The sequence below is a fragment of the Rhinatrema bivittatum genome, chromosome 2 (assembly GCF_901001135.1).
Source record: "Rhinatrema bivittatum chromosome 2, aRhiBiv1.1, whole genome shotgun sequence".
Taxonomy (NCBI): Eukaryota; Metazoa; Chordata; class Amphibia; order Gymnophiona; family Rhinatrematidae; genus Rhinatrema; species Rhinatrema bivittatum.
In genome coordinates this window covers 131,965,295-131,980,413 of record NC_042616.1, presented here as the reverse complement: position 1 = coordinate 131,980,413, position 15,119 = coordinate 131,965,295, and the positions used below count along the sequence as shown (strand labels likewise).

The following is a 15,119-nucleotide window of genomic DNA, read 5'->3' as shown; positions in this document are numbered from 1 at the left end:
GCCACCGGCCCCCATACCAGTGCTGGAGCCTCTGCCATCTATCCTGGCGCCCCTACTCGAGTGTCCGAGCGTCCTCTTGGGTGCCCTCCTGACGCAGCCAGTGCCCGAGGGACCCTCTGCTCACCAGTAAATCTGTTATTTACTCTTTCGAATAATAGTACTAGGGGCACTCCATGAAGTTAGCAAGTAGCACATTTAAAAGAAATCAGAGGAAATTCTTTTTCACTCAACACACAATTAAGCTCTGGAATTTATTGCCAGAGGATGTGGTTAGGGCACCTAGTGGAGCTGGGTTTAAAAAAGGTTTGGATAAGTTCCTGGAGAAGCTGTCCATTAACTGCTATTAATCATGTTGATTTAGGGAATAGCCACTGCTATTAATTGCATCAGTAGCATGGGATCTGCTTAATGTTTGGGTTCTTGCCAGGTAGTTGGAACCTGGATTGACCGCTGTTGGAAACAAGATGCTGGGCTTGATGGACCCTCAGTCTGACCCAGTAGGGCAGCAACTTATGTTAACATTTCCAGAAAGACAAGAACATAACTTCACTCCGTTTCTTGGCTGAGCAATAGGTTTTTCAGTGAACTATAACCTAGTGTTCTTGCTGGATAACTGACTGGGAAGGAATTGAGAACGTGTGCACTAGAGATTTTGTTCAGTAGTAAAGAACCAGAGATCTTCAGTGTATGTTGCCAACTAAAAGGGCATCCTGCTTTTGCTATCAAATATAAGAGCAATGTTTAAGAATGGAGCTCTAGATCATGCTTGACATTTGGTACACAGCATTTGGAAGGAAATATTTCTTCACAGAAAGGATAGGGGTGTAATAAACAGCCTCATCGTGGAAGAGGTGGAGATAAAACAGTAACAGAATTCAAGAAGGCGTGGTGTATATGGTCAGAGTTGTTGTAGAGTGTTGGCAGTAATTAGGGTCATAGTGTTGGTTTTTATGTGTGATTGGAATGTTTTGGGGGGTTTTTTTATTGTAAATCACTTTGATAGCTTTGCTAATGGGGCGGCATATACATTTTTAAATAAGTACAGATTATTCTTAATCGTAAAGACGTGAAAAGAAAGCCAGAGATCATCCGCGTTCTGTGGTATTGCTACAGAAAGGAAACTGGGCAGACTGGATGGGCCTTCTCTGCAGTCATATTTTGTTTCTCTGTCTTTACTTAAATTGTTTATCTTTGAATTTGGAACATTTATTCTTTATGTAATCACTTTGCAAGGGCATGGTATGAGGAAGAGTGCAAAAAGTAAAAGGAACAAAGTACAGCATATTGTGCCCAAGTGATTGTGTCCTATCACCGATTCCCTCTGGAACAGTTGCCTCATATGATTTGTATTTGATTGCATATCTGGAAATTAGGAGTGGAGTTTGCAAATGATTGAGGATATTTGTTTGTTCTAATTGCTTTTCAATGCTATTTTATAACTGTTTGGGCAGTCTGGAACTTGGAAGCATTTTTGGTTTGAAAAGCAAATGCTTTTTGTATTTTAGTGTACTAAATCATACTTGTTTTAAAATTGTTCATTGTGAGCTAAAATAGACTTTTGACAGTGTGATTTTAATATTGCAATGTTGAGTATTGACATCAATTATATAGTTTTATTCTCTAGTTGGAATTATGCTTAAAATGTGAAGGGTTAGTCTTTATGAAAAATAGGTGCAAATTTGTCTTTGGCCAGAAGTGTCAGTGAGTTCACTAATTCTGTAGTAGTCTCCACTTTTCACCTCTGGCCTCAAATATAGTCACTAATTTTAGCAAGCGTTTGTTAGCCAGTTGGATGTTTTGTGTGTTTCTATTTTCTAGGTTAATATCTTGTTTTAAATACTTGTTAGATGCTGTTTTAGGTACTTTTCTAGTATTTAATTGCATTTTTGTTTTTGCATTCAAAGGCTTATGATCCTCCAGATGACTGGTCTGAGCACATCAGCTCTTCTGGCAAAAAATACTATTACAACTGCCGAACAGAAGTTTCACAGTGGGAAAAACCAAAAGAATGGCTTGAAAGGTACATGTATGTCATTTTAAAATGAAAGAAATGCTGTACATGGTTGGGTTTTTATGTTAATTTATCACTTTTTTTTTTTTCAGAGAGCAGAGACAAAAAGAATCAAGTAAACTGGCAATTAACAGTTTCCCAAAAGATAGGGATTACAGACGAGAGGCCATGCAAGCCACAGCTACTAGTGGGTTTACCAGTGGAAGTAAGTATTAAATTGTTAATGCATTTTTTTGGTTAAGATACTTTTAGATGTACGTGCTCATTGTCTTGCCAGAATCTTACTATATGGCATTCCCCACTGTTTTTATTCTTGTTTTAGCAGTAGTAACATTCCAGCATCTTGATATGGCTTTTCACCTCTGCCATTTATAACAAGAAGCCTCTGACCTCTCTCACTAACTTGTCAACTGCAATATTTCTCACCTTGTGTGTAACTGCTGGATTAAAATGCTGATATTTGTTGTTAAAATAGCCAAAAATGTATATTGTGAATTAGGATGGACCAAAGCGACTTGTAGGGCTTTACCTTTTTTGATGATTGACTTTTGCTGTTTCTCCATTTAAAATTCATGGGTTCCTTCTGGGCCATCTTTCTTTGATTCCATACTGTACCACTAAGAGATCCCAAAGAGTCTTTGCAAAAGGGCTTGTGGGGAGGAGAGGGGCAGCATGTATCTTATTTATTTTGTGTATGTTTCACTAATTCAAAATTCTTGCAGCCACCATTGATGCAAGTTCCCCTGCTGGCTTAGGGCTGGAGAGGATGCCTTTTCAGAGACTGAAAGTCTGCCAACAGTAGTCACCTTAGTGGCAGCAGCCTTCTCGTTCTCTGTAGAGCTGAAATACCTCATTTCCATAGTACTACCTAGCACTGGTACTATAGCAAGACACAAGATTTGCTGTGTAGTTTTTTCCACGTCCCCGCCCCCCTTGTGTATTCTTTAAGGTCCCTTTTCAATACCCTGATCACAGAAAGAGAGAGAAGCCTTGTAAATCAAGCCTTTAGATTGTAAGCCACTCTGGGGACAGGGAAATCCTACAGTACCTGAATGTACTTTGCTTTGACGTGCCTGAAAGGAGGAATATAAATCGAATAAGTACACAAGAACAAAAAACATTTGAAATTAGGATGATAAAATACTTTAAAAAAAAAAAAAAAAGGGGGGCTTATTAAGGACATTGGCTTTCTCACCCATTAGGCCCTTTTACATGTAACATTTTACTGTCTCATCCACTCTGTTAACCCCGTCTCCCCTTTACTGAGCTAGAATATCATGGGCAGGCAGGTGGTCTAAGACCCAGTGAGACTCTATTTAAACCCATTGGCCTGATAAAGAGAGGATAACTCTCTCAAAAGTTAGTCAGAGCTGTATTGTTAGACCAGTGAAAAGGTATCGCCTACAGTTTTTGTTGACCCTTATTTTTACATCTGAATAAATATTTTATATTCTCTAGTGCTTGAGTGGGTGGGGTTGCAGGTGTAAAGGGTTTAGCAGTGAAGAGAACATAAGATTTGCCATACTGGATTAGACCAAAAGTCCATCAAGCCCAGTATCCTGCTTCCAACAGTGGGCAGTCCAGGCCACAGGTAACTGGCAGTATCCCAAAAGGTCAATAGATTCCATGCTGCTTATCCCAGCATTGAGCAGTGGATTTATGGAATCTTCTTCCAAGACTTTGTCCAAACCTTTTTTTAAATCCAACTAAGCTAACATCTTTCACCACATCCTCCAGCAACGAATTTGAGTTTAATTAAACGTTGAATAAAAAAATATTTTCTCCTGTTTTTTTAAAATGTTTATCCCAGGACAAGCAGGATGATAGTACTCACATATGGGTGACATCATCAGATGGAGCCCTGGTACGGAAAACTTCTGTCAAAAGTTTCTAGAAACTTTTGGCTGGTACACTGAGCATGCCCAGCATGCCATGATATTGTCAGCCACAGGGGTCTCACCTCTTTTTTTTCCACCTTGCTGTTGGCAAAGCAGATTAGGAGCTCTGGGAAATTTTCCCTCACTTTTTTCCTCAGGGAAGAAAACTTTTTCAGTCACAAATTAATTGTCATCGGGTCTCCCTTCGACATATTTTCGGTGAGTACATTTTTTTTTAAATCAATTTTCAGTCTATTCCGGTCACCCGCACTATCGGTACCCGCCGGTCATCGACCGTTATTCGGCCTAGTTTTTTTTATCATGGCCTCCGGATTCAAGAAATGTCCGGATTGTAACCGGACTATGTCGATTACCAACCCCCACAATGTTTGTGTTTTGTGCCTGGGATCAGGCCACGATGTCCGGGCTTGTACAACCTGTGCCCAGATGACACCAATGGGCAGGCGTGCCCGTTTGGACAAGATGGAGAAATTATTTAAGAAAACCCCATCTTCATCGTCCACATCGTCTCCAAGAATAACACCTCCCTCGGTGGCAAAACATAGAGAAAAAAGGACCGGTGACCGTTCGTCACAGACTCCATCGGTGTCCTCTATAACGTCTTCCTCGGCATCGAAGGAACATCAGTCCATCTATCCATCGGATGGAAAGACACAGCCATCGACTTCGAAGGACAACGAACAGATGCCAAAACGAGTCCGGGTACGGGAACCAACACATCCTACCGTACCCGAGGAACCGAGGCGCTCTTCACCGGGCTCGGTGTTAGAGAATGTGCCACCACGCTGTGGTGGTGCCAGTGACAGTGGACCCAGTCCCGGTTTCCAGGGAAGAGGTGACTACCATGGTCCAGCAGGCCATCGTTGACACTTTTTGAAACTTCCAGCCTCCTACAGTACCATCGGTACCGATCCCGGCATCGGTATCGGATCGGTCGATTTTTCAGCCTTTGCTGAACAAACTCGACGCCTTGATCGGAATAATTCCTCAGGCACCGACGAAGCTGGTACCACCGATGCAACCATCAACTCCATCGATGCCGACGCACCCACCGGTGACTCCTTCCATTCCAATTCCTGGGTCATCGGAGGAAGAGGGTAGGGACTCGGATTCCGTCCCAGGGCCTTCACCGACATCAAATACCGGGGAAACCATCCATGCCAATCAAAGATCCCTTGATGCCAATGCGTCCCGGTCCATTGGGTGACACCCGTCATCGAGGCCCATCGATTCTCCATCGATGCCTTCATTACCTCCTATGATGCCAAAGCAGATTCCATCAAAATCTGCTTTCAAAACAAAGCATCACATACAGCCAGAGGGTCCTGAATCGCCTTATCCTCAGTATACTCTCTGGAAGGATGTTGACTCTGATACTGAGTCAGAAGAATTACAATCTGAGCCTTCTCCACCAGAAGAGAGGAGAAAGTCCCCTTCTGAAGATTTGTCCTTTACAAATTTCATTAAGGAAATGGCGGACACAATTCCTTTTGAATTAATGATGGAGGAGGACACCAGACACAAGGCCCTAGAAGTCCTTCAATTCGTGGATGCACCAAAGGAGGTAATGGCAATCCCAATTCATGAAGTCCTGTTGGAACTCCAACAAAGGATGTGGGAACATCCATGTTCAGTACAAGCGGTGAATTGAAGAACAGATGCCACAAACTGGTGCAACATGATCCAGGTTTCCAAAAGCCCCAATTGCTTCATCACTCGGTAGTTGTGGCATCGGCTCAGAAAAAAGCCAGAAAACAGAAACCTCACTCTTCTGTCCCACCAGGAAAGGAGCAAATGTTCCTAGATACCTTAGAAAGAAAGGTTTTTCAGGGATCCATGCTGGTATCTCGTATTGCGGCGTACCAGCTTTATATGACACAGTACCAAAGAAACTTGTGGAAACAAGTTCAAGGTATTGCCGATCTTCCTCAGCAACAACTGGCTTTGAAGACCCTCATTGCGAAGGGGCTGGAATCTGGTAAACACTAGGTACGGTCAGCTTATGATGCCTTTGAAACATCAACTCGCTTATCAGCATCTGCAATAAATGCAAGAAGGTGGGCTTGGCTTAAGGCCTTGGACCTCGGGCAAGAAGTCCAGGAAAGATTGGCAGATCTCCCTTGTACTGGAGACAATCATTTTGGGGAAAAGATTCAGGCTATGGTCTCTCAATTAAAAGATCGCCACGAGACACTCCGCCAGCTCTCCAAACTACCAGCAGATCAGCCATCCTCCCTAAGAAAATTAACTCAGAGACACCAGAAGACCCTTCTATAGACCTAGAAGATATTACCCACCTGCTTCTTCAGCGCGTCTATACAGTCCACCACAGCCAAAACAACAAAAAACCCAACCACCACCACAAACTGGTCCGGCAGCAGGTTTTTGAAATAAATCAAGAAAACAGAAGCCTTTCCATCAACCTTATGCCCCACTTGCCAGTAGGAGGTCGACTTCATCATTTCAAACACCAATGGAGTCTTATCACAAAAGACCAATGGGTATTAACCATACTAAATCGGGAATACTGTCTAAAATTCAAAACAATACCCCCGCATTCTCCACCCATTCCACTTTGGACAAGCATGGTCATCACACCTCAACTCCAAGTAGAACACTACTTTGCTGATTGCCAGTGCCCCGGTCTCAACAAGGCAAGGGGTTCTATTCCCGCTATTCCTAATTCCAAAGAAAACATGCGGCCTTCGCCCTATCTTAGACCTCCGCAATCTCAACAAATTTCTTCACAAAGAAAAATTTCGAATGGTATCTCTGGGGACCATCCTTCCTTTGCTTCAATGGAGAGATTGGCTCTGTTCTCTAGATCTTCAAGACACTTATGCACACATACCAATTTCCACCCAACATCGCAAATCTGCGATTCATCGTGGGAAAACATCATTACCAATATCGAGTCCTACCATTCGGCCTTGCCTCTACTCCTCGAGTATTCACAAAATGTCTAGCAGTGGCTGCTGCACATCTAAGAAAAAACAGTATTCATGTTTTTCCATACCTAGACAATTGGCTAATCAAAAGTCCATCCAGGCAGGGGAGCTCTGTCTGCCTTAAAAAGCACAATATACTATTACACTCCCTGGGATTTCTAATCAACTATCAAAAATCCCACATCGAGCCTTCTCAACTCCTCACCTTCATCGGAGCAGACCTCGACACCCAGGGCCGGCGGAAGCACTAGGCGAACTAGGCGATCGCCTAGGGCGCTGAGCGTTAGGGGGCGCCGAGCCGCTGATGGCCAATGGCCGCCGGTGGACGTCATCCCAATAGCGGCTGAGCGGTGAACTACTGCTATGCTGTGTGCCGAATACACACAGCAAGAAGATCGGCGGGGCCGTGGTGGAGCTCAAGTCACCACGGCCGGAAGAAAACAATCGCGTCTAAACATGCTGGTGCTCCAGCTCCTTCCTGCCCGCGCGGCCCCGGAAGAAAAATGTTGCCGGAGCCGCGCGGGCAGGAAGGAGGAGGTGCATCAGCCCATGCAGGAGCTTCTCCTCCTTCCTGCCCGCGCGGCCCCGGAAGAAAAATGTTGCCGGAGCCGCGCGGGCAGGAAGGAGGAGGATCATCAGCCAATGCAGGAGCTTCTCCTCCTTCCTGCCCGCGCGGCCCCGGAAGAAAAATGTTGCCGGAGCCGCGCGGGCAGGAAGGAGGAGGATCATCAGCCAATGCAGGAGCTTCTCCTCCTTCCTGCCCGCGCGGCCCCGGAAGAAAAATGTTGCCGGAGCCGCGCGGGCAGGAAAGAGGAGGAGCATCAGCCGCGTACAGAAGAGGAGCAGCGCGGCTCGAGAAGTCCGGGGCCGCTGCAGAGCCCATCCTGCAGCGGCCGTGAAGAGGAGGCCCAGAGGTGAGAGAGAGACTGAGGGTTTGTACAGTGTGTATGTGTGCGTGTATGAGATGAGTTGAGAGACTGTGTGTGTGTGTGGGAGTGAGGACCTGAATGTTTGCAGAGACAGCATGTGAGAGCCTCTGTGTGTGTGTGAGAGAGACAGCATGTGACAGTGAGAGCCTGTGCTTGAGCAAGACAGCATGTGGGAGTGAGAGAGAGCCTGTGTGCCAGTCAGACAGCATGTGCCAGTGAGAGACTGTGTGTATGAATGATTGTATGAGAGAGAGCATGTGACAATGAGAGCCTGTGCTTGAGCAAGACAGCATGTGGGAGTGAGAGAGAGCCTGTGTGCCAGAGTCAGACAGCATGTGCAAGAGAGAGACGGTGTATACATGATTGTATGAGAGAGAGCATGTGAGAGTGAGTGCCTATGTGTGTGTGTGAGAGAGAGAGAAAGCATGTGAGAATGAGAACCTGACTGTGTGTTTGAGGGAAGAAGACAGATGGAGAGAAAAGAAATATGTTATAAAAGGAATTGGCAAAAAAATAAGAAAGGGAAGGTGGAAAAAAAAAAAGCCTGTGACCAACTGATTAGAAAACTAAGATCAGACAGCAAATGTAAAAAAAAATTATTTTTTACTGATTGGAACATGTAATCTTTGGGAATGTGCAAGAGTAGCACTTTCTCTATGCGGATCTCACAATGTACCATGAGGCCTGCACAGAGGAGGCAGCAGAATGGGCTTCAGTGCCAATAGTAGCAATCAGCACCTCCGCAATAGCCATACAGCAACAGTGACAGTGGCAGCAGAGGAATGAGAGAGGCTCTGAGGTTGCTGGCAAAAGAAAGAGAGGGGGGTCTCTGCCTTTAGTGTGTGCATGTGTATGAATGGGAGTCTGCCTGGGGGTGTATGTGTGTGAATGCATGGGTGCCTGCCTGAGGGTGTGTCTGTGTATGAGAATGAATGGGTGTCTTCCTGGGGTTTGTATGTGTGAGAATAGATGCCTGCCTGTTTGTGCTGTATGTGTGTGTGTGTGTGTGAGAATAAATTGGTGCCTGCCTGGGGGTCTGGGTGTGAGAATGAATGTGTGCATGCCTGGGGGATGGGGAGGGAGTGGTGTGAAAATGAATGGGAGCCTGCCTGGGGGTCAGTGTGAGAATGACTGGGAGCTTGCCTGTGTGTGTGTGTGTGTGTGTTTGTGTGAGAACGATTGGAAGCTTGCCTGGGAGTGTGTGTTTGTGTGTATGTGAGGGAGCCAGTGAGAACATGAGTGTGTATGAGAAAATCCAGGGGAGTAAGAGTTTGTGGGGGGGGGGGTGTGGAGGGGGAGAGAGTGCCTTAGAGCCTGAGTGTGTCAGTGTCTGTGAGAGCGAGAGGTTATGGTTGGGTATAAGAGCATGAATGTGTATGTATGTGACAGTGTATGTGTGAGAGAGAATGGACATGTGAGTATGTGTGAGAGAGAGAGGATAACCTCAATCAAGAGCTCCCATGTATGGACAGCAGGGGCTTTTTAAAATCCTTATTAGTTTTAATTATTGTGTGTTATTTGATATATGTGCTGTTTTGAAATATTTTATTGGTTTTAGGAAATTGTAAAAAATGTATATGATTTTAATTAATATAAATTCTATTTATCAGTAGTTTTAAAATATTATTTTATTAGTATGGTTTTACTATTATAACTGATGCTTTATGTTTCTTGATTTTATTTGTTTTATGAAGAATGGTGGTTCTGTTTTTCCATTGTTAATACACAGAGTCTGGCTTCTTGGGGTTTCCATTTCAGTTTTTTCTAATTTGTGCTCCTTTATTTTGTATTCTGTATTTGGTGAGGGTCTGTCTCTGCTCTGTGTGTGTGACCATGATGACAGATTCTGCTATCATATAGTGTCTGTATAGAGATCTATAGCAATTGGGTTTGTTTTGTTTCCTCAGTAGGTGGTGTATTGGTATTCTAGGACCCAGTGTAATATTTACCCTTGCTTATTCACAGGTAGGGTTATTGTTGTTTGAGTCCTTGGTGTTATTACTGTTATGTTATGATGGGATTGCAGTATAGATTTTGAGTGTCTTTTTTGTGGTGTTTTGTGTTAGTTCACAATGTGCCTGGCAGTGGAAGCTGTTTGTGCTGCTGTTACTGTGAAGTGACACCAGAATTTGAAAATATCTTTCAGTATGATGAGCTGTAAGGGAAACATCCAAGCTCCATTGTTTGGGGGAATTTCAGTGGATGCACAGAGTTACAGAACTGGAGGTACAGGATTTATATTGACCTTCTGTTCCTTCCTATATATTCCTGACTTCACTCTCATAGCCACATAGAATCAGTTGACTGAGGCTATCAACATAATTTTATAGTGTGAAACTGGCCAGCTTTTTAAAATAACGCAGAGGACCCTTTGGACTTTTTTATTAACACTTTTTTTTAATAACCAATTTTAAAGCAGGATCCATGCTATAGAGGTGGGTGAGATGAAGAAATGTCATTTTGGCGCCCCCCCCCCCCCCCCCCAATTCTTCTGTCTAGCGACACCACTGATTTTCTGTGACCTTAAGCATTAGTACAAGAAGGATTAAGGGGGGATGCTGGAGAGGTACACAAATGCATTGGCCCCTGGGTGCCGGAGACCCTTGGCGCCACTGGGTGCGAGTCATATGGGGCAGCAAGCGGTGGCAAAGAGGAGAGGAGATTTGGCAGGCCGCAAGCAGTGCCCAACCTGCTTGCGACCCAGAAAACCCCAGTCAGCGGGCGTGATCGAGAATGAGGTAAGGGTCGGGGCCGAGACCGGGGGGGGGCGCAAGGGAGAAGGCTCGCCTAGGGCGCCAAATCCCCTTGCACCGGCCCTGTCGACACCACAGTGGCGAAAGCTTTTCTTCCAAATGACCGAGCCAACAATCTAGCACATTTGGCGAACTCTATAACCCAATACCTGTTCGCATCTGTCCATCAACTTCTAGTGCTACTAGGACACATGGCCTCGACAGAACATGTTACCCCTATGGCAAAGTTAGCCATGAGAAGAACTCAATGGACCTTGAAATCTCAATGGCTGCAAGCTTTCCAACCACTGTCGTACACAGTTCAAATCACCCACCAATTACGCCTATCGCTCCACTGGTGGACAAATCAAACAGCATTGAAAGCTGGTCTTCCATTCCAACAGTCAACTCTGCAAGTCATCCTGACTACAGATGCTTCCAACTTGGGATGGGGAGCTCATGTCAACAACCTTCAAACACAAGGGAAGTGGACTACGCTCGAAATAAAGTGTCAGATAAACTTCTTAGAACTTCGAGAGATGCGATATGCCCTCAATGCCTTCAAAGACTGCCTCTCAAACAAGACTGTGCTGATACAGAAGGACAACACAGTAGCAATGTGGTACATAAACAGGAAGGCACAGGCTCTTATCTGCTCTGCCAAGAAGCAGTGCAGATTTGGGCTTGGGCTCTGGAGCACTCCATGCATCTCCGAGCATCTTATCTAGCGGGCGTATAAAACATCCTAGCGGACGATCTCATCCCATCCCCCATTTCCATCCCCACGAATGGTCTCTGGATCCACGTGTACCAACACCCTTCCGCCTGCCCATTAGGGTTCAGGATGCCCTCTACCAAATTCCAACCCAGTCCTTGTGCCTATTGCACATCTTGGGTACATTTGGTGCATTTCTCGGACATCCTCAGCTCGGTACTCACCCATGTGTGAGGACTACCATCCTGCTTGTCCTGTGAGAAAGCAAGTGTTGCTTACCTGTAACAGGTGTTCTCACAGGACAGCAGGATGTTAGTCCTCACGAAACCCGCCCACCGCCCCGTGGTGTTGGGTTCGTTACATTTTCTTATTTTATTTTTCGGCACTTCCTGTAGCTTTAAACAAGACTGAAGAGGGACTCCTACTGGCTGCAGGTTTAGTGCCATGCTGGGCATGCCCAGTAGGTGCCAGTCAAAGTTCTAGAAACTTTGACAAAAGTATTCTGTGATTTGGCTCCATCCTGTGATTTCACCCATATGTGAGGACTAACATCCTGCTGTCCTGTGAGAACACCTGTTACAGGTAAGCAACACTTGCTGTTCCATAGCAGCATACAGTATGCCTGTAAAGGGAAATGGAATATCTCTTCTTTCCTTACTATCTAAATTCATGAGGGGATTATTGTATACATAGCCTCCAAACAAGAAACTACTGGTTCCATGGGGCCTAAATGTGGTCCTATCTCAACTCATGATACCACCATTTGTACCCTTGGATTCAGCAGGGTTGAAATTCTTCACCTTGAGTGTTCTCTCCTTAGCTATAGTAACCTCAGCTCAAAGAGCAAGTAAATTGCAGGCACTTATCTCCTGTTCTCTATAGTTACAATTTTTTCACAATAGGGTAGTCCTATGACCTCATCCTATGTTCCTGCCAAAGGTGGTGTCATATTTTCACATCAATCAATAGTGCTAACCATGTTCTTTCCAAGGCCTCGTGTGTACAAGGTGACAAGCTGAACTGTAAAAAGCACTGTTTTGCTATATAAAAAGGATCCAGCAACATCAATAATCCATTCAACATTTTATATCCTGTGACCCTATTTATTTATTTATTTATTTGTGGCATTTATATTTCACATCATACAACATGTTTATCAGTGCAAAGTAGAATAAATATTCATAAATTGTAACACAGATAAAACAAACATGAAAAAACCCATAAACCACCCTCCTTTAAAATCACATCCCATTGCTTAAAAATTTGTTTTCAATTGCTTTCTAAAAAATTTATATTCCTCCAGACCCCTCAATTGGCTGTCCAAACAATTCCACAGTGTGTAGGACCTATGACTGAAAATGTTCTATTTCTTGTATCTTAAAGACTATAATCCCTTTAATTAGGCACAGTCGGCAAATGTTGGTTCTGTGATAGAGCATGCATACAAGCATAAGACATCACTAACTCAGCCGAAGGAAACCCCTCACCATAAATTGCTTTAAATAATAAAGTAAGCATTTTAAAATTAATCCTTCTGACACTGGTAACCAATGCATGTTTTTCAAAATGGGTGTAATGTGTTCATGATGACTCACTTCCATTGTAACACATGCTGCACTATTCTGTATCAGTTGCAAAATTGTAATCAATATTTTAGGAAAGCCTACAAATAATTTTCTTTAGTATTAAAGCTTGAGTTACAATGAGAAAATTAGCGCTAGATAAGGGTTTCAAATGCCTTATTAATTTCAACTTATAAAATGCTGTTCTTGCCACCTCTTTAACACGTGGTTTCATGGTTAAGCCTGTAGCTAATACTACGCCTAAATTGTGCTTCCATAACTATTGGGATAACAGCATCCCCAAATAAAATTATATTCTCAACAGTTTCTACTTTCTCTACTCGTTCTTAATATTCAGTGCAAGTTGAAATCTTCCTAACCAATCTTGTATATCTTTCATACACTCATAAAACTGGTGAGCTGGCAAACTGCCATCTGCTTCACACCTCAGATGAAATTGCATGTCATAGACATAAATATGAAATGGCACACCATGGTTCCAAAAATAATCGCTAATAGGCAACAAATAAATTATTTAATAAGGTTAGTGATAAAGAACAACATTATGGTACCCCTGATTTGAGGTACCACCAAGATGATGCTTAGTCCCTAACTCTTATACGCTGACTTCTGTTTAATAAAAACATGGTATTATCCCAGGACAAGCAGGATGCTAGTCCTCTTATATGGGTGACATCATTGATGGAGCCCTATTGCGGAAAACTTTGTCAAAGTTTTTAGAAACTTTTCACTGGCACTCTGAGCCCACTGAGCATGCCCAGCATGCCATGATATTGTCTGCCACAGGGGTCTCCCTTCAGTCTTCATTTTTCCACGCTGCTGTTGGCATCGCGGAGGAGGAGCCTGTGTGAGTTTTCTCACATACTGTCTGACTAAAAATCAGATTAAAAAACAATTATTTCTCTCCCATATTGGGGTCTCCCGGGTTACCACCGGCCGGTGAGTACTTTTTCTCTCATTTTTACTCTTGAGTAAAAATAATTTTTCTTCTCATTTTCATCGACTGCTGTCGAGGAAAATATGGCCACGGGATTGAAAAAATGAGCCAACTGTAATCTGACTGTCCATTACAGATCCACACCTCGAGTGTGTCCTTTGTTTAGGTCAAACACACGATGTAATATCATGTCCCTGTGAAGGGCCGAAAGGCCTGACAAGAAAAGATGGAACACTTATTCCATCTACAACTTTTGCCTTCCCCATCGACGTCCACCCAATCATCTCTGGCCAGAATTTCAAAACGTTTAATCCTCAAAAAAACGTCGTCCGGAAGGCTTGGGGGATCGGTCATCGCCGACCCCATCCATGGCATCGAAGGGGTCAGCGGTGGAACATCAACCAAAGCATCGCCATCGGCACCGTCCTCTATCGATCCTGGAGGCGCTTCTCTCCCCAGAGAAATCAACTGCAAAATGGCCTTGCCCTCAAGAAATACAGAGGCCTTCGACGCCGAGGCCTTCACCTCCTCTCGATGCGCTGACCTTCGAACATCCACAAGGCCCTATGGAAAGACCAACAACACCTCCACCACCACCATGTTTAGCTGCTCTGCCTGCACCATCTATCACGGAGGAATTGACAGATTTTATCCGTCAAGCGGTGCTCCAAGCGTTGCAGGACCATCGACCACCGATGCCCTCACAGACGTCGATGCCGGTGCCTTCACCGATGCTGGCACTCCCGCCAATGCCGGTGCCTGCACCAATGCCAGTACCAATACCGAAGCCACTACCTGCACTGACACCGAAGCAGCCATCAATGCCGATGCCTCTACCATCGCCGATGCCAGGACCAGTGCCGGAACCAGTCCCGTCGATACCGACGCCAGTGCCTGGGGCCCCAGCACAGCCAGAATTAGCGTTTCAACTTCTAATGAACAGATTCGACGCAATCGTCGGGGCTCCACCACCGAAACAGATTCCATCCAAACCACATGAAGAAGTCCCTGGACGGACACCGTTTGATGATCCACAGCCAGGTCCTTCAGGGCTTTTTCGACCACCAAGGTCTTCTCCCACTTCTCCATGTAGAGAAGACCCATACGATTCCTGGGAGGACAAACATTCGGATACTTCTTCTGAGAGTTTTATGTCTGACCCTTCTCCTCCTCCGGAAGGAAGAAATCCCCACCGGAAGATTTATCCTTCACTAATTTTGTTAAGGATATGGCAGACACCATACCATTTACCTTGGTATCTGAAGAGGACACAAGACAGCAAACTTTGGAAGTCCTGCAGTTCGTGGACCCTCCAAAAGAAGTCTTGGCCATCCATGTCCACGAAGTACTGTTGGAATTACAGCAT

General features: G+C 44.6%; 1 protein-coding gene across 1 annotated transcript in view; it reads left to right on the top strand.

Moving 5' to 3' along the window:
- The window catches only part of WAC (WW domain containing adaptor with coiled-coil), a 317,083-nt gene that overhangs the window by 97,381 nt on the left and 204,583 nt on the right, over window positions 1-15,119 (top strand). Inside the window, exons 5-6 of the mRNA XM_029588633.1 lie at window positions 1,905-2,020; window positions 2,104-2,216. Coding sequence (XP_029444493.1) covers window positions 1,905-2,020; window positions 2,104-2,216 — 229 coding nt within the window. The remainder of the gene's footprint in view (window positions 1-1,904; window positions 2,021-2,103; window positions 2,217-15,119) is intronic.